The sequence below is a fragment of the Betta splendens genome, chromosome 10, assembly GCF_900634795.4.
Source record: "Betta splendens chromosome 10, fBetSpl5.4, whole genome shotgun sequence".
In the NCBI taxonomy this organism is placed as follows: domain Eukaryota; kingdom Metazoa; phylum Chordata; class Actinopteri; order Anabantiformes; family Osphronemidae; genus Betta; species Betta splendens.
In genome coordinates this window covers 16,279,140-16,301,499 of record NC_040890.2, presented here as the reverse complement: position 1 = coordinate 16,301,499, position 22,360 = coordinate 16,279,140, and the positions used below count along the sequence as shown (strand labels likewise).

General features: G+C 45.6%; 1 protein-coding gene across 2 annotated transcripts in view; it reads left to right on the top strand.

Moving 5' to 3' along the window:
• The window catches only part of slit3 (slit homolog 3 (Drosophila)), a 155,263-nt gene that overhangs the window by 111,064 nt on the left and 21,839 nt on the right, over window positions 1-22,360 (top strand). For both annotated transcript variants that reach the window (XM_029164733.3, XM_029164734.3), the window contains 15 exons: window positions 314-458; window positions 2,792-2,863; window positions 3,731-3,802; window positions 4,808-4,879; window positions 7,098-7,241; window positions 7,528-7,691; window positions 9,656-9,806; window positions 11,386-11,460; window positions 12,601-12,744; window positions 13,626-13,769; window positions 16,092-16,255; window positions 18,484-18,616; window positions 19,278-19,346; window positions 19,435-19,506; window positions 20,562-20,633. In XM_029164733.3, the coding sequence (XP_029020566.1) occupies window positions 314-458; window positions 2,792-2,863; window positions 3,731-3,802; window positions 4,808-4,879; window positions 7,098-7,241; window positions 7,528-7,691; window positions 9,656-9,806; window positions 11,386-11,460; window positions 12,601-12,744; window positions 13,626-13,769; window positions 16,092-16,255; window positions 18,484-18,616; window positions 19,278-19,346; window positions 19,435-19,506; window positions 20,562-20,633 (1,693 nt within the window). The remainder of the gene's footprint in view (window positions 1-313; window positions 459-2,791; window positions 2,864-3,730; window positions 3,803-4,807; window positions 4,880-7,097; window positions 7,242-7,527; window positions 7,692-9,655; window positions 9,807-11,385; window positions 11,461-12,600; window positions 12,745-13,625; window positions 13,770-16,091; window positions 16,256-18,483; window positions 18,617-19,277; window positions 19,347-19,434; window positions 19,507-20,561; window positions 20,634-22,360) is intronic.

The following is a 22,360-nucleotide window of genomic DNA, read 5'->3' as shown; positions in this document are numbered from 1 at the left end:
CAGTGCACAGCGTGTAATCTGTTAAAAGGCCAGAGTAAGAGCAGTGGTGTTATCAGCAGCAGATAGTGCAGGCCGTGTTTATGGGCCTCTGATTCAGCTCTCTGTGCTAATAGACTGTCAAGCAGCTCTTTCTTTATTAGCCTTCAGCCTCATCTGTTCTGCCCGCGTGCACCACTTTCTGCCCGTCCACCGCCTCACGCTGTAGCTCATAGAGGTTCCTCCCCACGTCAGTCGCGTCGCTATTCGCTTCACCTTCATCTTATCAGTAACTGTGAGTTCTGTTCCGTCTCCTGCTTCTTTCTTCTTCCTGCAGGTCCAGCTCAGGCGGAGTCCAGGCCTTGTGTTCCTCAGGTGGCCGTGTGCCCTCCCAGCTGCAGCTGCAACAACAACATAGTGGACTGTCGGCGCAAAGGGCTCACGGAAATCCCGGCCAACCTGCCTGAAAGCATCGTGGAGATGTAAGTGCTCCTGGACTCACCTGAACCGCTGCGCGCTGCTGGTTTCGCAGCATTAGCCTGTTTTCAGCTCCGTCCAGACTCTCGCTGACGCACTCATACGCTTTACATCGCTCGCTGTTTGCATCTACAAACGCACAAGTGTAAATACACACTGGTGTGCGCAGACACACCCCACAGCGGGACGTGTTTGATATCCGTATTGATCGCTGTACCCTGTTTGTTTGGACAGAGGAGAGATGCTTGATTGCTCTGAGTAAAGGAGCAATTCTCCCCCGCGATGCTACACCGATACGTCCATACGCTGTCAGCATAAGCAATGGATCCACACACAGACGCCGCGCATTTATGCACACATGCTAGTTTAGCAGCAGCGAGCCGTCGCACACACACATTCTGGCAGGGTCAAAGACACAAATATGTATTTTGATCAAGCCATAGGCAGAAAAACACACCTGATGAAATTTTTATTAGAAGCCATTGGCGGAAGTGTGTGTGCTAGGGTTCAAGTGTGTGTGTGTGTGTGTGTGTGTGTGTGTGTGTGAGAGCGTGCTTGTGGATGCGTATTAGCCTGTCGCTTCAAAACAAATATATTCATAAGGCAATTTGACAAAACAGGTTTGTCTCAAGGCATTTAATTTCATTGCCCTGTGAAGGGGGGTGTGTGTCTGAGTGTGTATGTGTGTGTGTGTGTGGATGTGTGTGTCTGTACAGGGCCCATCATGTACCTGCTCACCTGCCAAACCTGCCGTATTTCCCGTTCCGCTCGTCATTTAATCGCCTTCTCACCGTATGGATTTCTCATATAGCCTTTTAAAATGTCATCCCTTTATTGCATTCTTTGATATTGAGCCTATAAGTGTCTTTGTCTCAACCTTGTTTCGCTCCCGCGGTACAATTTGTAACTTTGTTGTGTGTGTAGATTGTCTCTGTCAATATCTGCGCAGCCTTGATTTATTTTGACCCTTTAGATGAAATAAGGTTTCGTTGGCTGCCAGCGGTGCGAGTTGTTAGCGTTCAGAGACGGCTGTGATACAAAGCAGGCACCTTACTGGGCTTTTGTTGGGATGGATGGATGGATGGATGGATGGATGGATGGATGGATGGATGGATGGATGGATGGATGGATGGATGGATGGATGGATGGATGGATGGATGGATGGATGGATGGATGGGGGGGGCACTAGCAGGGTTGGATGGGGACAAAGGAAGAGGAGCAGAGGAGGACGAGGACTGGATTAGTTCCCATTTATCATTCTGACAGCTGACCCTGCAGCTGGCCTTGAGACCTCACCTCATCCTCCTCCTCTTCTCTCATTTTTCCTCTCTCCTCCGCTGCTGGTCACACCTTTTCACTCCTCTGATTTTTTTTCTGGTTGTTGCCCTCCTTTTCTTTGGCCCCAACGTGGACTTCTCGTCTCCTTCCTCCTTCTGTTCCTCCTTTCTCCTCCTCTTCTTTGTTAAATCTGACTTTGTGCCACACCCCTATGCCTCCATGCTCTCCATCTCTGCTCTTCCTGCTCTACTGTACCTTCCTCTACCTCCTGTCTTCCCTTCTTCATTTTGCAGAAACAAGGACACATGAAAAATGCATGAGCCACGTGGAACGAATGCGTTGCTCAGAGCATCACAAAAGCCAAAACTAAACTACAGTACATTTCCTCAAATGTGGGCTGCGTGCCTAGTTCTGATGGCTCCCCACATGATAATAGACTAATACTACCAGTATGGTGTAATGAGTTTGCTGTCTTCCAGAGAAAGAGCGGTAATAAATTCACTTTGGCCCTTTGCCTGAAAAAGTTGAAGCACCTAGAAATGTGTTCATAAATACAGCCCAGCTGCATCTAAAGAATAAAGTTCTACGTCTCCTCCATTTCCATTTGGTAATTATTCACGAACTGCTGCCAGTTGAACCGTTCCACTAATCTCTCCATGTTCGGCTCAGGAACCAAACCTGTTTGTCACAGTAGCGCCGTGCGAGCAGCGTTCTGCTAGATTCTGATTTAGTTCTCCAGTTGTGATACTTGACCTTCTCAGACCTGCTTCTGCTTCCAACACTTTGGCCTCGTTCATGGTGGGCAGCAGCAGATGCAGACTGGTCCCATGTAAGCAAAGCTCTGCCACAAACCAGCGACCAACCTGCAAAAAGGAGGACGCTGATTGGAACAGCCACCTTTGAACTTCTTGTGCTCCTGAGCTTGGCTGAGTTTTCACTTTTAAATGGGAAGTTGGGGAAAATGATGATTTTTCTGCCTTTGGTAAAATCAAATGTTGAGGGGAATAAAACAAATAATTTTTCTCCTCCTCAATTTTTTCTGCTGTCTTTCTTTCTACAGTCGGTTGGAACAAAACTTGATTAAAGGTGTCCCAGCAGGAGCCTTCACTGCCTACAAAAAGCTGAAGAGAATGTAAGTCTGTCTCAGCACTACACAGATGCATGTGTGGCGTACAGCGTGCAAACATCAACAGAATGACCTTCTTTTACTGGCACCACAAATGCATGTGTTTTTCTTTAATATATGCACTTTTCAACTAAGTCCCAGGCATATTTCACATTTCACTCCCAGCCAGTAGATCGTCTAAACAGAAAAGAAGGACCCCTGTATGGAGCCTTGGGGCACCCCAAGGTTAAGTACAGCAATGCAGAATATGATGAGTCCTACATCCTGCTTTAATGTTTTGCTTTAGCAAAGTATTATGAGCTTTTTACCCATCCTTTAATGAAGCAGGGCTGCATATTTTTCTCTTTAGAACTTAATGTTCAACTGAGCTGCAATTAGGCTACTTTCTAATTTAAAGAATTAGATTAAAAAAATGAGTGTTTAACTCAACCTTATTTGAACATACAGGCATCAAGTTCACTGTTGAAAAGGCCATTACTTGCGGAGCTGTGCTAGGCTGTCAAGCTCCACACACGCACAAACACATGAGGATGGAATTTTAACCTTGACAGAAGTCTTAAATAATATATCGTACAGCAGTGGAAGTGACATGAACTGCACTTAACGTGCTATCACTTCCAGTCTCTCTCTCTCTCTCGCTCTCTTCCTCAGCCTGTCTATCTCTCTCTTTCTTTCTCTCTCTCTCGCTTTCTCATTTACTTACACATTCAGCCGCTCTGACTTTGTTTCTAATGTCTCCTTGCCTTGACCTCTGCTGATGTGTTCTGTCATGATCATTTGTCAGACAGTTCTAGGACATCAGCACAGAATGGATCCCATTACTGTGTATGGCAGTAATACGCTTATCTCCTCTCTGTGTTTCTTTTCCTTCAGTGACTTGAGTAAGAACCAGATTTCTGACATTGCTGCAGATGCCTTCAGTGGGCTTCGCTCGCTCACCTCACTGTGAGTATGACACACTTACTGTAGCTGCACACACACACACAAACACAGACACAGGTAAGCTATCGCATTTCGAGACATTTAGCAAATAAATGTTGTTGCATGCTGCATGTGCCGGTTTATATGAGGGTAATTCTGTGTCTGTAATCACTGAGTCCACGTGTGTCTCTGAGGGTGAATGCGATAAGAACATGAAGGACAGCTTAATTTGAATCAATGAGGAGCATGAAAATGAGACAGACGCACAGACAAGGAGGGGCAGACAAGGTGAAGCCTCGGTGCTCGTTAGGTGCGAGGGTGCACGTGTAGACGCTCACAGCCGAGTCACACCTCTGCAGTAAAGACCAGCTGAGCCATGATACAGCCCAATATAAAACTTCTCATGTGAATGAAATGGTTGCAGCTGTAATTTTAACTTTTGACAATCAAGTGAGATAAATGGTCCAACACAATGTGCTTAGTGAGCAAAGCTTCCAGTGCTGAAATAACTTCGCTATGCTTATTTCCTTTTGTAATTTAACAGAAAAGCCAGAGAATCAGACAACTTTTTGTCTTTGACTTTAACTCTGTTTCATTTCTTCCCACTAAGTAGTTTTTCCAGCTGGGTGAGCGTGATGACTTTCTCGCTTCAAACACATACAAATATCGAGGGCCTTCTTTGCCTTTTGTAGAGCTGAATAATAATGGATTCATACAAAGAAAAACAGTTTGATATAAAATATACACACAGTATGGTGTATTTGTATCTATATCTAGATATCAAATGGATTATTACTCATGTAATGTTGACCATGAGCCGTCTATCTTTAACAGAGATCATTTCATATCATCTGATTACATTGTACCCACAATGTAAATAACCTGAAATATCTCCAGTTGTGGATGCAGAGCTGTGTCCCACTTTAGAAGCAGATTGAAGTTGGAACAATAGACGAAACAATGCAACCAGTGAAGAGAGCCTTGTGAACACCATGACCTAAATGATGTTGTTTTGCCCGTCCTGTGCAGAGTGCTGTATGGCAACAAGATCACAGAGCTGCCCAAGGGATTGTTTGATGGACTGGTTTCCCTGCAGCTACTGTAAGTACCGTCTGTGTAGTCTGTCGCTAAGTGTGAACCTGTGTGTCTGTGTGTGCTCCCCCCTGAAAAGGATAAATGCATTATTCAGCAAACAAAAGAACAGCACATTGCGAGGAAGCTGCATGCCACCAGCACATGTAGATGCTTCCAGTCGAAGCTCAACATAAGCCAGTGTTATGGATCCTGACTGCTTCAATATATGCTGGTAATTACACGAGGAAGAGCGAATCAGGCGTTTCACCCTCAATCACAGAAGATAAATCCTGGTAGTCATCGCCGGCGCAGAGCGGCAGCGGCTGTAGCAGCCTCGCTTTGTCCTCCGTTGTGCGTCGGCAGTGTTGTTTGAATGATGAACTTCGAGCAAACTGGTGCACTGTGATAAAATCTGTACAGTAACTCTCTGCAGCCTTTTGAATACGTAGCGTATAGGGGGAGGGAAAATGTTAATTCTAAATAAGTCCTCGTGGGCACAGGTTCGAGCCGCAGCGGTGGCTCAGCACGCAGTAAAAAATGTGACTCCTGTAATGACTGCTCCGCTGCTATACTGTATGTGGCATATGGTCCTCGGAAATGCCGCAGTCCACTGCAGGAGCGGCTAATGTTCGGGGCTCCTCCGTCGTAAAGTGAAGCGGAGCAAAGAGAATGAGGATGAGTGAATCGAACCCACAAACACCTTTTTTTTACGGGCGGAGCTGGATCATTGGGATGCATGGTGCATAGTCACACGCGGGGCCGGGGGGGTGGGGGCGCGGAGGGATGAATTAATGGACGGACGGATGGAGGATGTAGGAATGGAGAAAGGTGGAGGCAGCGGGAGTCACGCTGCTCCATGTTTAGGTATGTCTGATGCGACCTCATTAACATTTAGTAGCCACTGACAGGAAAAGGAAAACACTTCCCCTGGACCCCATCTAGATGCAGCGGCCATAAAAATGGGGCCGCTTGCATTTGTTCATACGTGCACGTGTGATCCCCGAAGTGGCGTAATTCCAGCTTCCATGCATTTGTGACTGCTACAGTCAATTAAGAGATAAAGCTCTGACTGCATGGTTAATATTCATGTCGTGCCACATCATTGGTTGATCCCACAAAGACACTGCCTGTGGGTGTTCAGCCAGCGGAGAGGGAATATCTTTTAATAATAAACCTTCCATATCTCAAATCTGAGTCAGTTTGTCAGGAATTATTCTAGTCTCCGGAAAACAACTATGAAAAATATATGCACGTTCGCTGGCGAATCAAGCAGCATGTCAACCTATGTGTTTATTGCCTCGCGAAGCCACCACTCCGCTGTTTATAGTGTTTGTGCTGCTTTGTTTTACTGGTGCAGTTTCAGGTAATTAGTTCCCCCTGTGAGCTGCCTAATGAGGCGTGGATATGTCGCAGAGCGGCGCTCGGGCGCGGGCACGTGCACGTACCCGTCCGCGTGCACGTACCTGCGTGTTCTATAGGTGCTCGTTAGGACGGCGCGAGCTGATTGCGGCAGGAATGGAGTTCGTCACCTGTCAGGCGAAGACAGAGGAGCGGGGCGGGAGATAAAGAAGGAGGATGAAGGGAAAGACAGCGAAGAATCGTCAAGGAGGAAAAAAGGGCCAAAAGGTGCAGGGTGAGACAGACAAGTCAGAAAATGAGAGGATGTGAGAGAAGAAGCTGACAAGTTGGAAACATTATCTAATGTGAACGTACTGTATGAAAGGACAGAGAGACGAAGCGAAGGGTGGAGGTGCAAACCCTCCCTGTCATTTACCTAATTCCTCTGTCCCATTTCTCATTTCCTGGTCTCTCCCCGTCCTCCATTCACTGTCACACTCTTTCACTTAAATATACATCTGTGTCACTCCAAATTAAATTTTCACCTGTCCCTTCCCCGTCTCACTCCATTATTTCCTCCGTCCTCACTCCATTCTTCTATCTCGCTCCTTCTGTCTTTTCCCTTTGCCATCTGTCTCACCCATCAAAATAGATATCACACCCAGCCCCAACAGTAAATATTCCCCTCATGCTCCAGTAGAGAGAGTAAAATATATTAAAAAAACAACAACACAGTTTGCAGATGTATGTGTCACAGCCAGGGAGAGGAACAGGAAGACAGAGGACAGGGGAGATAATTTGTGGGTTTGCCACATATGAGATGTGTGAGAGAAATTAATTCCCATCATCCGCATTTGCATTCATGTTGTGTTCCAACGCACAGAAATGACTCTGGTTTGTGCTGCAGGCTGCTGAATGCCAACAAAATTAACTGTCTGCGAGTCAACACCTTCCACGACCTGCAGAACCTCAACCTGCTTTCACTTTACGACAACAAGCTGCAAACTATCAGCAAAGGACTGTTCACCCCCCTGCGCTCAATCAAGACTCTGTAAGTATTTCCATTAGGGTTTTTTTTTTCCTCGATGAGATAAGAAGGGAACTCGTTCATCAAGTTAATTTTGTTGTCTCCTTTGGTTAATCTGTGAGGGCTGTTACTGTTGAAGTTGGAATCACTGGTTCTTCTCTGTAAAACAAAGACTGTGTCATCCTGCACTTTAGAGCGGCTGATGTAAATCTTATGTTGTGACTCCGAAACGGTGAAAGTTGAGCGTCAACGGTGTGTTTTTCCCAGCAAACCCATCTTCTCCCCTCTCTCCTCCCATTTCCCCCATCAGCCACCTGGCCCAGAACCCCTTCATGTGCGACTGTCACCTGAAGTGGCTCGCCGACTACCTGTTCGACAACCCCATAGAGACGAGCGGCGCCCGCTGCAGCCACCCCAGGAGGCTCGCTAACAAGCGCATCAGCCAGGTTAAAGGCAAGAAGTTCAGGTGCACAGGTAGGAAGACGAACAGGCGTCCAGTCGTCACGCTAAAGCGCAGGCGTCACGTTCAGGCTGCTCCCGTGGCAGCGGTGCGATATGAGCCAGGGGTGTCGCTAATTACAGTGCACCACTCCTCTATACTGAACACAATCACTAACTCAGCAGGGAGCCGGCTGTAAACCGTGATTGCCCACTTGTGCGTATGACTGTATACACTCTGTGCAGCAGCTCTTTTTGTTCTTTCCCCGTTTTAAATGTTATGTCTTTATATGGCTCAATGGAAAAATATAGGTTTTAAAAGGCGACGGTGTTAATATTCGGGTTGTGAGCAAATCAGCAGGTTTCCAGAGAAGCCTAACTTCACTTTAATCATTTAGTGGATGGGATAGTGCTTAAGTGTTAGTAAGGTTGTGTCCTTTAGTAACCAGCGGCAACTTTGCCTAATTAATAGCAGGAAGCTCTAAGACACAGATGGATTATGATGAAACCCCCTGCCATGAATCCAAAACAGTGCTCTGCCCATGGAGCTAATCAAGAAAGCTGGTTGTGGCTGCCCTCCTTGCTTCAGGCCTTCCTCTCTGCCGCCCCATGCCTCTCCTCTTCCTCTCTGGATCTGTGTGGACATTTATGTTGCTATTGATGGGCAGCGCTCTGGTCCTGCTCCCTTCCTGTGTGGATTCGCAGCTGCCTGTTGCCTCTCCTTTCCTGTATGGACCCCGCCCCCCTAACTGATTGGTGCGGCTCTCTGTTGCCCCGCCCACCTTCCGCCTGTGTGGACCTGCATTCTGATTGGTTCGTGCAGCTGTCTCTTGTGCTTGATCTAACCATGTGGCCCCGCCTATTGTGACATCACATGGTTCCGTCAAGCGCCAGGGACCGCCCGGCACACACCCACCTGCCTCTCCCAGCCAATCACACGCCTCGGAGCAAAAATTGGGCGCTACTGTACATCCCTGGGTCTGTTTGCGTTCATGCAGAGCTCCTGATACATGGGCCTGTTTTGGACATAAACGAGCCATATACAGACAATCAAATGAAAATAGCAGCAAGCGTACAGCATCTAGTGTACAGTATGCTCTAAAACGTTTAAAGGTGCACTGTGGAGTTTCTTATCAGAACACATTGTATATATGCTTTAGCTTAAAAGTGTTTTATTTTTCGAACATTGTTTAAAACCATTTATTGTTTTTATTCCTGGCTTTTACTTTGTGTTTTATAGCAGATCGGGCCTGATCATAAGCAGCCACAGGCATGTGCACTGCCTTTATTACACCCGTGTGTGTTTCCTGTACATGTGCTTGCACAATACAAACAAATCAAAATGTCGCTAGTCTTTCTACTGGCCACAAACTCCACAGGTGCTTTTAAGTGGGTCACAACAACATAGACATTCTGCCAGCATAAATTTGAACCCTATACATGTTTTTGTTCCCTGTCAATGCGTCTGTTTTCCCTCTAGCGTTGTAAAATATTGACTTGCAGGGTTTTTTCCAGCTCCTCAGTGGTTAGCATGGCTGATTGCTGCAGTGCCTCTGTGCTGATCCTGTTGCTGTAAAGGTCACTTACCTTCCTTTCCTTCATTCCTTTTTCTCTCGTTTTCCACTTTCTTTCCTGTCGACTCACCAACCAACCAAGTCCAAGCTACACGTAGCTGCAGCTACGTCTCGTACAAGCTGTGATTATTTTATTAACATATTCAAGTTCAAATGAAAATGGTGTTTTGAACAATGACCTCGAGATAAGTAGTCTTAGTTAAGAGTAACAAGCTGAAATCAAATGAGCCATAAACCATGGTCCAACGCTGACATCTTCCTCTGGTGTCTCTTTTCCCCTCTGTCTTTTCTGTTTTGTTGATTTTCTTTTCTCTTCTACCTTCTCTCTGCTCTTTGCTCCTTCATCCCTCGTTGCTTATTTGTTTCTTCTGCCACTTTCCTTCGGCTCTGCTCTTCCTCCCTCTCTCCTTCCTCTCTGCCCTGCAGGTCAGGAGGATTATCGCAGCCGTCTGAGCGGGGAGTGTTTCCAGGACCTGGTGTGTCCAGAGAGATGTCGCTGTGAAGGAACCGTGGTCGACTGTTCCAACCTCAAACTGACCCGTGTACCTCCACACATCCCTGAACACACCACCGACCTGTAAGTCAGTTACCCTTTCACAAACAGGAAATATCCCATTCAATAGAACACTGGAAGCAGCAAATGTGTCTTTATCTTTCTTGCTGCCCTTCTTAGCGCAATATCATGAATGTCAGTTTTCATTTTTAGCTCCCAGACTAAAATGTCCCTCAACAGTCTTTTCTGTCTCTCTCTGAGTCCCAAAGGAGCCATCATCATGTCTGGCAAAGGGTCTCACCAGTAGAATACTGAATAGTCCCACGGATCATTCATTTCACAGCTGAAAAATGAAAAGGGATTAACAAATAACACCAGACAGGAATGCTATCAGTTAGATGTGAGGAAGGTTATTGTGTGCGGAATCTGTTCGATTCACTCGCCGTCAGTGTTAGTTCAGTGTTCTGCTAATGGAATATAATGTATGTACTACGACGGCTGTTAATTGGACCTGCTGAGGATCTACAGTGTGTTCAGAATATCATCACGTGCAATGTGACTCATGCAATGTGGGCTGGAAGAAACACAGAAATCCAAAATGCGGTTGGTTCAACTCGCCAGAATCCAAAAGCTCCAGTTTCCTTTCATCACCTGTGAGCGAGGGCTCGCTGAGCAGCAGGAAGTAGGACCCGCTTTCCTCAGCGATGCAGGATCACTGGCGGTTTTAAAGGCCAGGACTGGTGTTTTGTTTGTCTCCCACCTGTAATGTGCTGTGGCAGTAGCCACTGCTTTTATACAGTCACTTTACACTGGCTGCCAGCGTAGATCACTAATAATGTCAGTTCTCCTGCTCACCCTCATCACCCAGTTGCCTCTCGGTCTTTGGTGGTATTTGTCTCTATGGAGTCCATCCACCTGTGTTCTCCATCCGTGCCCTGGGGGCATCATAATCTGTAATCCGCCTTGTCATGGGAAATCAGTACCGTCTGTTTCTGACCATTTTTTTGCTTTCCTTCTGTCTCTGTTGTGACACAGTCATTCATTACTGTAGAACATTAGATAATAAGGGTTGTAAGAACATTTATTCTATACATAGATACTGTAGATGAAGCCTGTGGTAAAGGCATCGGTCTGGTTGCTCCATCCTTTAACTCCCCCTGTATCTGTGTGTCGCCTCCAGCTGAACTTCCTTTCCTCAGTTTCCAGCTCTTGCTCACATACGCACATGTTTGTAAAGTGGGTCCCTTTAGTAGCAGACTTTTAGAGTTTAGAGCAAATTACCTTAATAAAACAGATGTTTAGCTTCCTATCTCTCAAACTGTTTTCCCTTGGCTCAGGGCAGTGTGGGTATTGATGACCGCATAGAAAAGATTAATTTCTCTCTTCCCTCTCTCTCTCTCTCTCATTCTGTTCTTTCCCAAATTTTTGAAATACTTTTTCCTCTCTCTGATTTTCCGCAGCATCATACTTCAACAGCCACTAAAGGCCTTTTAACCTTCGTGCGGTCATTCCTCTTTGATTTGCAGCCGCTCTCCATTTTGTATTTCCTCATTGTGCGCGTGAGACATTCGTGTGTGTGCGTGCGTGTGTGTCTGTTCATTTCAAACAGTTGGGCTAGTGAAAGAATAAGTGTCTAAATCGCTCTCTATCTCTCTCCCTGTAGGCGGTTAAACGACAATGAGATTGCCATCCTGGAGACTGCAGGGATGTTTAAGAAGCTTCCCAATTTGAGGAAGATGTGGGTATACTTACATTTTTTCTTGTTTTGACTGTTCATCATGCACATCATCTGTACACTTCGTCTGGTGAAAAACAAATGCAAAGACGGGGACCGAGTGGGACACAGCGTCTGGTTACAGTTAAACTATTAAATATTATACGAAACCAATTCATAACACGGGCTCATGGAAAAAGATGCATGAAGCAATAAATCAAGAAATATAGTATATATAGAAATATAGGAAAACAAGAAGGCAGTAGAGGGACGACTGAAGACAGGCTAGAGGACAGAAGGACCAGACTCAGACTGGAGTCGAGAATAGTGGGTTGGAGGTATAGAGGAAGCGAAAAATTAAATGGAAATAGAAGATGGGCATTGGGTTCAGATTTACAGTCCGTGCTTATCTACAACCTACTCTAGGTTTGTGTGTGTGTGTGTGTGTGTGTGTGTGTGTGTGTGTGTGTGTGTGTGTGTGTGTGTGTGTGTGTGTGTGTGTGTGTCAGAGTGAGATAGAGAAAGACAGAGCAGAGACCAGCAGTTGATTTATTGGAGAGGAAATTGCTAACCATCTAGCAGTGTCACTGACGATATAGATTGGCTAACACTCATTTCCATTTTGCTTCTCTCAATTCCTTGCCTCCCTTTCTTCGTCTGCTCTCCTTTCCTCCCCTCTCATCCTTCCTTCTGTCACAGGCGCAAAGTTCGTCTGCAATCATTACTTTTTCCTATTCATGACGCTATTTTCTGCTTTTCACCCACTTCTCTCCTTGCTCTCATCATCCACGACGCTGATAAGAGGAAGCACGGAACGAGCTATGAATGAAGGCTACAGTAGCTGTGATAGCCATCAGCTGGAGTTATTGTCTCCGTGGTCAAATGCTCACTTATCATTTTCATTTTTCTCATTGTGTGTGCACAGAAGGGTGATATTTATCAGCTTCAGCTGCATGTGTGAGTGCAGGATAGTTGGGGCTGTAATCACAATATCTTCTGTTTATCATGAGGATAATAAGTCGTCAGAACATCTATTAATTACATGGACGTGATTGATGGCTGTAATTAACCTATTTTGCAGGTGTGTTGACGTGTGATCGCTTATACCGAGAAGTAAAATTAAACTACAACAGTTAATCTGTAATTTCCTTGTCTTTTCTGCAGCAACCTGAGCAACAACAAGCTGAGGGACATTCGAGAGGGTGCGTTTGACGGAGCCAGTGGCGTTTTAGAGCTGTTGTTGACGGGAAACAAGCTAACTGGCCTGCAGGGCCGCATGTTCAGGGGCCTCACTGGCCTGAAAACACTGTGAGTACTCTAGTTTGTTCATTAAAAGTCAATCAATAGAATGAGCGCTAATAAAAATATTGTTTAATTTAATTTATTTTGATACATTTTATATGATTAAATATTTTATTTATTTTGGGCCAGCTAGTTTTTTCACACCTTAAATCATAGTGTTTGTTGCTTGATGGACATTATTAGCGTTGACCCAGATTGAAAGCAAGGACGTGCTTTGTTTACTTCCTCAACCTGAAATCAGAGCTAATGACAACTTATTGTTGTTCCTCTAATTTGGACATACACCGTAAATAGGCTAGCATCCAATTAGCGGTTACAGGATAGCATACGAGATCACAAGCTAATGCTGGGTGTGTATGCTCAGTAATGACTGCCTAATGCTATCGTGTATATATATGCCATCTAATGACTCTAATGGCATCATGCCTGTCTCTGTATTATATTAAGAGGCTCCCTGTTCCAGTAATAGCTCTGGTAACTAGGTTAGCCTGGCCCAGAGACTGCTAATGCTAACTAACTCAGTTACCCTGTTCCCACATGGCTGAATGTCAGAAGCTAATGTCATATTACGGAGCCTGTCATGGTTGTCGCATGGGGACTGGTTTGAATTTGGTCCTGTCTCTGTTTTGTTTTTCATTCCTGTCATTATCAGTTTTGCTTTTGTCACTTTTTATCTACCAAAAGTCTGTAAAAGTTAGACAGGCTGTGTCATTTTCAGGACAAACACTAAAATTGCCTGTTACACAACATCCAATTAAAAATGATTGAGTGCATAAGGACATGCATATACGTGACTGGAGCAATCCGGAGCCTTCAAGGTAAAACAAACGTGTCAGCTGTAACCTTTTATCAGTAATTTATTCAATATTTGGTTTGTGCATTTGCAGGATGCTGCGGAGCAACCAGATCACCTGCATCGACAACAGCACGTTCACGGGTCTGAGCTCTGTGCGTCTCCTGTCCTTATATGACAACCGGATCTCCAGCATCGCCCCGGGGGCCTTCTCCACCCTGCACTCCCTCTCCACCATGTGAGTAGCATTCATCAGCAGTTGTTGATTTTTTTTTATTTTTATCTTGTTATTTTTTTAATCCCCATCATTCCCATGACTTTTGAATGAGCATCACAATCTCATCTTGTCATCATTGTTGGTTATGTCTCGTCCTCCCCTAATATTTCACACTCCAGCCTGTCTCTGGGCGTCGCCTTCTGTGCAACACACACAAGTGCATTTGCACACATGTTACTCTCTGGACGCTGTTCCCCTCACAGATGCACTCCATCATTATCGACTAGTTTGGTCTGGATCCCAGGACATTTGTTATCAAAGCTAAATATCTCAGCATCTGCTGAGATAAATAACACACGGACAAATGCAAGAGTATCGCTGGGCTCGTTTTTAAAGACTCACACCTTCTGTCGCCCAGATAGCAAATCTCAGATGCCATATTCTTTGCCGCCGTGCGTGTATGGACACACTTTCATTAGTGTGAAAATGACTGGCTCTCAGTCTGTGCAGAGCTGTGCAGAAACAACTGCCATGAGGTGAAGTTATGGAGAGCATTAACCCGCCGCACAAGATCGTTAGGAAGCAGCAAGAGGCAGGGGAGACACAAGCGTGTGTGTTTTCCTTTTGATTTTGTGTCATTCCTTAGTTGTCTGACCAGCAGTGTGTGACGAGTCTAAATAATAGATTTGATCAATTCAATAAAACATCCCATATGTATATCAGCATCTTTTGTTGGTGCACACCCATGAACATGTCACGCCAGAAACGTCTCCCCACATCCTCTGTTTTTGTCTCCATCCTTTGTTGCTGCTCTCTGCCCTGCGATGTACCTGTCATCTTTAATTCAACTTTCTACTTGAGTCTTTGGGAGGAGCGCGGGGACACAACAAAGGGGAAGCAGGGACCGCAGAGAGCGAGGCTAGATGGATTCGCTGTTGCGTAAGCTCCTGTTTGTTCACCGGGGCTCTTGGTGATTAGCACGACACATTTCAATGTGTCGGGAGCCACCGTTCAGTCATTTTCCAGCACGTGAGCTTTTTACTGGTCTTGTAGTAACACTTGATTTTGCAAGTATCACCTCTCTGCTTCTTGGTGATGAGGAGATAGATAATTCCTTCTCTCCGCTCTGATCCTGATGCATCTTCTGTCCATTTACTCGGCTTTCCTCTCCTCCCTCGCCCTGTCTGCCTCCCTCCTACTATTCCAATATCTATCTTCATTTTTAGTGCGTTGTTTCCCGATAGAGTTTGTCAATTTAATTAAAAGATTAACACGTTGAAAGGGAAGGAAGGGATTTAGCTCAAGTCTGGTTGCCATGCAGTGAGGTCAATTCATTACAACGACACGAGGAAATAACTTGTCTCTATCTTTAGCAGCGCCTCATTAATATTATAGCACAAACAGCAACGTTCAGGTTTATTATTTCAGTGGCGGGAGGCATGTTCCACATGCAAATCTATCTATACAATTTGGAAACAACATCATCATTAAGGAGATACGTGTACATGCAGCGTTCAGGTATATCGCCTGCTTTTCTTTCTTTTCGCTCTTATTTCTCTAAACACAAAGTGATGGCAGCTGTATATTCTCATACGAGCTGGCGTTCATAAAGATGTAACTCGTAACATAAAGCTTAACCCAAGCCACCTTTTTATTAGAGCATGTGCTCCTGCTGCTTGCCGCTGCCCCATTTGGTTTAAATCTGGTACACCATCAATATTACATGAGCAGTCTTACAAAAGGAAGAATGAAACGAGAGGTGATCAAAAACGAACAGATAACCTTTCTCAGTTGCTCACACTGCCATCTCCCCTCTACTTAAAAATAACGGATGACATTTGTCTCATTGTTTCCTTTTGCTTTCATTTCTCCATCACCTCTTTGTCTTCAAATGTATTCTTATATTTATGACTGGCCCATGTAATGCATGCACTCTGTATTCTACACCACACAAATGATGATTTTCTGTTTTTACTGTATTAATATCCCTGCTTTGCTTCATGCACCTTTGTTGTTGTCAGTTCCGTTGCACTTCTTTCCAAACCACTTTTTTGTTATGGCTGCTGAATATAAATCTGTTCTGAGTGCAGGTTGTCTCAATGGATGGCATCTGCTCACACACAGAATTTATGCATCCATATTTTATTTATGCAGGCAAAATTCAGGGAAAACATTTAGCAAATCATTTAGCCATGATGAATTCATTCATTAGGTCATGAGGGAGTAGACGTGCTGCAGCTCAGACTGACATTTTCAGGAAGCTTTTTGTCCCAGTGTCCATTTCTGTTGGTGTTTTGTTGACTGGAATTGAATAATTAGCTCCTCCCGTCTTTGTTTCCACAGTAACCTGTTGTCCAACCCGTATGTGTGCGATTGTCACTTGGCCTGGCTGGGTCAGTGGCTGAAGAAGACCAGGGTGGTCAGTGGGAACCCTCGCTGTCAGAAGCCAGCCTTCCTGAAGGAGATCCCCATCCAGGACGTGGCCACGCCAGACTTCACGTGTGACGGTGAGACCCTCAATCCCTCTGCCCCCGAGTCTGAGGGAACCTAAAGCACACAGCTGGAAACCAGAGACAAATGACACATGGCAGTCAGCTGCCATGTGCCCTGTACAGATAAAACCACAGGCCAAATGACTCCAAGGTGAAGATTTTCTCCTCACACCTCCTCCCAGTGACTCACTTTTGAAGGACACTTTCCTAGCGAGTTGTTCTATATTTGATCACAATCCCTAAGATTCAGTCAAGCCCTTGAAGCTCAGTCATGGGAGGAAGGAAATTGTTTTCACTGTGATTGTACCGATAGCGCAGTGAAATCTGGTAACATGATCAGAGCTGTCAGATCTTCTAGCTCACGCTGGACTCCACTGGAGTGGGCACGTCTGGTGTCAGACGTTATTAATCCTTCCAGATGCTCATTACGAAAACATCATCACTGTCTTAAAGCAGCAGATACACACACACGCGCTGTTGTGCTCAGCGGGATACTGTGCACACGGCATCACTGAGCGCTGGCAAGCTGCAGCTTTACATGACATCAGCTTGTGGTTTGTACAGTGACGTTGCTGTTACCACAAGGGTGCCTGTCTCTGGTGACTCAGGCAGACACAGTGTGGCCCGGCTCCCCTGTCAATTACATCTTTCCTGATGTTTCCCTTTATCCTTCCTCTACAACCCCAACACACACACACACACACACACACACACACACACACACACACACACACACACACACACACACATATACACACACACACACACACACACACACACACACACACACACACACACTCTCTCTCTCTCTCTCTCTCTCTCTCTCTCTCTCTCTCTCTCTCTCGCTTTCACTCTCGAGTTTCTTTGAAATCATTACACTTTTCTAATTTCCTGTAGCTGTGCTGCAACCATTTACTGAAAATGAGTTTGGAAAGTAGTTAGCCGGCTTGGCTCGAGTAAGGAAACTGTAAGATGGTATCACATCTTAATATTCATTGCATCTAACACACACACACACAGTCATACAAGCATGAATTTAAATAGCTGGTGCCACACTCGAGGCCCGATAGCTTTATCCTTATGATCCTGTGTCTATTTATGATGATCCCATTTCTGTCAAAGGACTCAGCGGCTGTAATGCTAAGCTAAACTAGATACAAATCCTCTGTGCAAACGGTTTGATAAGGATTAGTTTTATCTCCTCTAGGCTCTGGCCCATTAAGCATTTGATAATGGAAATCAAATGTCTAAATCATTTCCAACATTCAGATAAACAAAAAACTAAACACTAAAGCGTAACCTCTTGGCTGCATTAAATGTCTGTATTCAAAACCTGTAAATCTCCAACTGGTTCTCAAAAGAGCCGAGGCAAAGAAAGGCACGCGTCCCCACGTCCGGTCTATTTATAGGGGAGTAAAATGGCTGTTAAGTTGTCCGGAGCCAGCCGGGGGAAAGGTAAAGTTAATCGAATTTGCGAGAAGATATTTAGCGCACATTTAGATGTTAGTTCAATCAGCCAACTGTAAAGCGAGTCAGCCCACGGCGACGCCTCCCCGTGGACCACACACACATCAGACGAGACAACACACACGCTGCTGCACACAGGCGCACACAGTGAGCAGCCCCGTGCTCCACACCTAGATATTAGCACAATTAGCAGAGTACAAAGTGAATGAGAGAATGGCCGAAGGCCCTGAACACACACTCAGCTTACTGTAACTACACACACAGAGGCTCCACGTTTACAGTTGTTATGATTGGCTCCTTGTCCACGCTTCATTATCCTTCATTAGGTTTTAAGTCAGCTGCTTTTGCATTTGGGGTCACAGGTCAACTATTTACATACTGCAGTGCTAAATGAAAGCTTTGAATGTGTTTGTCTCTAAAACGTATCAGCTTACAGATTAAAGGCTGCTTGAAGTGACATGTGCTAAATGGTAAAGTTCATCCGTCACCGTCCTATCAGCCTCTGTTCGTTTCATTTCACTGTGATTTGCCTGCGAGTCTCAAGCCAGATGTTAAATGACAGCAGTGCAACTGATTATAGCAGCTTGTGGTCATTTGATATGGACCATAAAATACACTTAAAGTGCTGAGTGCAGGGTTGAGTTGAACTGACCAAGAGGCAAATCCGTAGTTTGACTCTACCCATCCCTCTCTCTCTTTGCTTCTCTTACCTTGCCCGTTCTGGCTCAGTTTAGTCTCTCTGACCTCGTCTTCACCCCCCCCCCCCCTCTCTCCAGGCGCTGAGGACAACGGGTGCCTTCCTGCATCTGGTTGTCCTGACGTCTGCACGTGCTCAGACGCTGTGGTGCGATGCAGCAACAGAGGGCTGCACTCTCTGCCCAAAGGCATTCCCAAGGACACCACCGAGCTGTGAGTTACACACACACACACACACACACACACACACACACACACACACACAAACACACACACCTCTAATGATGGGATGGTGACGATGGACGGGCAGCGGGTCAAACCAGGAAACGTCTCATATGTGTCATAAACAGAAATGCTGCCTTTTGTCTTTGTTAATGGTCCATTTTGGAGGATTTGTATAATGAATGAGGCCAATAAAGGAAATGCCTGCAAGTGTTTAAATTGATAAAAACTAAAGAAGAGTGAGACAATGTTAGTAGAGAGCAGTGAATTTGGAGAAAAGTAGGAACAACATCTCTCGTGGGGAGGGTGAATTATTACACGCAGGCACACAGAAAGCCCCACTAGCTGTGAAATAGGCCTGCTCTGCAGCGTCAATAGCAGTGATTAGGTATTGATCAGGCTGAAGAAGACACTCCATCATACTGTCCACATGACCTACTTATGACCTGAGGGAGAGACACCGGCGCCTCGCGTATGAGTCGCGTTGCTGTGTACATGATTTGGGCTTAGCTCATTTTCGTGTGGTTCCTGCACAAGTGACTGAATCAGGGGTTAAAGGGTTGTGTGTGTGTGTGTGTGTGTGTGTGTGTGTGTGTGTGTGTGTGTGTGTGTGAATATACAGTCCTGCATTAACCATGCATCTTTCTTGCAGTTACCTGGAGGGGAATGCGCTGACATCTGTGCCCAAGGAGCTGGCCGCCCTGAGGCAGCTGTCGCTGGTGTATGTAGCAGTCACATGACCTTGAGCAGACTCGGATGCTGTATAAACTGTGCCTGTTCCTTCATTGTATATTTGTATGTGCACACAGAGACCTGAGCAACAACAGCATCAGCACACTGGCCCCGTACACCTTCAGCAACATGACCCAGCTAGCCACGCTGTAAGTTACCACGGCAACGCACACGCCCAGCCATCCCTACCATCATCATCATCATCATCAAGTTAACTTTCACCAGCTTTTTCCAGTTCTCTCCTCTTTTTATCCCTAATTGTGTCATCAGGCTTCTCCCTCAAGTGTCTCCTTCATATATTTTACCTTCTTTCTGCCTTCACAAACTTCTGTAACTGTCCTTCACTGCGACGCCGTCAGTGAACCTGTTTAATCATATTCTGCTCTCACTCCTCTGTGGACCCGTCTTGCATCCAAATTCCTTTTATTGCAACATGCCTTCTTAAGTTTTGTTTCCTTCGTTTCGCCTTTTATTAACTGATTCAGTGTTGCAGCGATTTTACATCAACTCCCTGGGTTTTGTCTGTCCAGGGAAAGGTGACTGAGCATTTTAGTATTTTGCGGCCACTCCTTGTTTTATATTTTATACAGCTGCACTGATTCACATCTGGGAGGAGCCCAGTGCACGTAAACTGCCAGCCTTCAGATAGCGTAGTATCCTTGGAACAGTTCCCTGGTTTAGAGCCTTTGATTTACACTTTGACTCATTTTCTGCTTGTGGAGGAGAATGTTCCACCTTACTCTCTACAGCCTTTTGCCTTTAATGTCTCAACTGGAAGCTTTTCACGCAGGTGTTTACTAAACACTGTTTATTAAACTTTCCACCCTGAAGCCAACATTTAAAATTTTGCCCTCAATCTATGTTTTCCTCCCCTTCACCTATTGCTAAACCTAATTGTTGGTCCATTAGTCATTTTAAAAGAGTTCAATTTAACTGTAGTGCGTAAATTTGGCCTTCCACACACGCCAGATTTGCCTCTGGCTGTTTTTTTTTTTTCTTTCCGCTACCTAATTTTTCTCGTTTATTAATCATGCGACCACGCTGTTAATTTCACCTTGTTTAACCTACTGCGCAGTGGCGTCACTGACTTGTGTCAAGCCAAACCTGCTGTGTCATTTATGTGCTGCCTCTTTTCTGTCTCTTCATCCTCTCAGTCCTTCCATATAAATTTTTATATAATAAAATACTGTGTGACTTTTTTCAGCATCCTGAGCTACAACCAGATCCGCTGCATCCCCGTCCACGCCTTCGACGGCCTCAAGTCGCTCCGGCTGCTGTGAGTAGGAAGCTCCGTCCTCAAGTGCTGCAGTGCATTCAATATTCAACACTCCCCTTTGCTAGTTATAGTACAGAGCTAAATCAAAGTTTAATCACTCCCCTGGTGCCATGTTAAGACCCAGCCACAAAATGAGTCACAGCTAGCCAATCACTTGTTGTTTTAGGGCACTAAACGAGATAAAAGTCGCACTCCCTCATCTCCTCTTTAATACTCCCTTCCTATCTGCATGCCCCGGCCCCTCTCCCCCCTCATGTCCCTCCAATCTGTCTCCCCCTCTCCTCCCACATCCATCCTCTTCTCCTTTTCTCCCTCTCCGCCCAGCGCTGTGTTTGATGAATCGACCTTCAGCCTCTGTTTCTCTCAGTCATCCATCTGGTTGTCCACCCTCTGTCTCGTGAACCTGCGCGCGCGCACGTGGAGCGTGCGCGTGAATGCCGCTGTCTGAACATCCCTCTCGCCCGCGTGGAAATAAACCTGGCGACCTGCATTTTAACCAGCGCGCCGCCGCTGTTGGTTTTGCTGTCGTCGTGTTGGTTTTTATGGACTTTAGGGATTTCCACCTCCCAAACAACTCGGTGGAGCTGAATGAAGTTTCACCTGCGCTGAGGCTTGAAATAGTGGTGATGTGATTCAAATATAAAATAAGCTGTTTTATTTAGGCTATGCTGTTAAACGGCACCTTATATGGATGGAACATTTAACTTCAAACCTCCCAGCATGAAATAATGATTAAAGATGTGGAACCTGTACCTTGTCCAACTCTCCACAGACATATTTTTAAAGCAAACTTCAGTGTTTCTGGCCCTTTCTCACGTATCGACTGTGTGTTTCACCTTGCAGGAGTTTACAGATCGTTTTTTTTCTTTTTCATCCTTCCCTCCTTTTTTTCCCCCCTTTCATTTTAGTTGATGTTACCGTGGGGACTGATCCCTCTCTGCCCCCGCGTAGCAACTGGTTGCCAGGCAGCCATCACTGTCACTTCCTCGTTACCCACAAGCCCCTCCGGACCAGCCTTGGACGGGGGGTTGTTAGACCACCGTATACAGATGCTACGCGCACACACAGATGACACACAAACATGTAAAGGCATAAAGCGCACACTCGCATGTGGAGGTTTGATAGCTGTCCCTTGCTGCAGCCCTTCACTCTAATGGAATGTGAACTTATATCCAGCAGGCAGCACACTCTAATGGCGAGACACAAAGGACACGCACACACACGCACACACACACGCACACACACACACACACACACACACACACACACACACACACACACACACACACACACACGCTGCCGTCTCAGAGCCCTTAGAGACAAAACTTACAGACGCACAAATACACGACGACCCAAAGGCACCAAACCAAAATGCTCACACTCACGCCGATGCACATCACAGCCTGCAGTTTGTCCCCGTGACACAAAGTTTTTTAGGTGACTGACGACACATCCACCGGTTTATTGTCCCCTCACAGACCAGGATGAGCTTCATTGTCCAACAATGGGAAGAAGCTTCCTGTTTATTTTGTTTTATTCTTTCATAAATATTTCATTTATGTTCCATTATAGAGGCTTGATGGCATGTCTGCAGCTGAGGAACCACAAATAATTTTAATAATTCAGCGAGCAGTTATTCTGGGATAGATTGGAATAGTATGAGTGTGAGCCAGCTGTGCCACCACTTCCTCTTACCACTGATAGTTTGCTGGAGATTTGTTAATTCT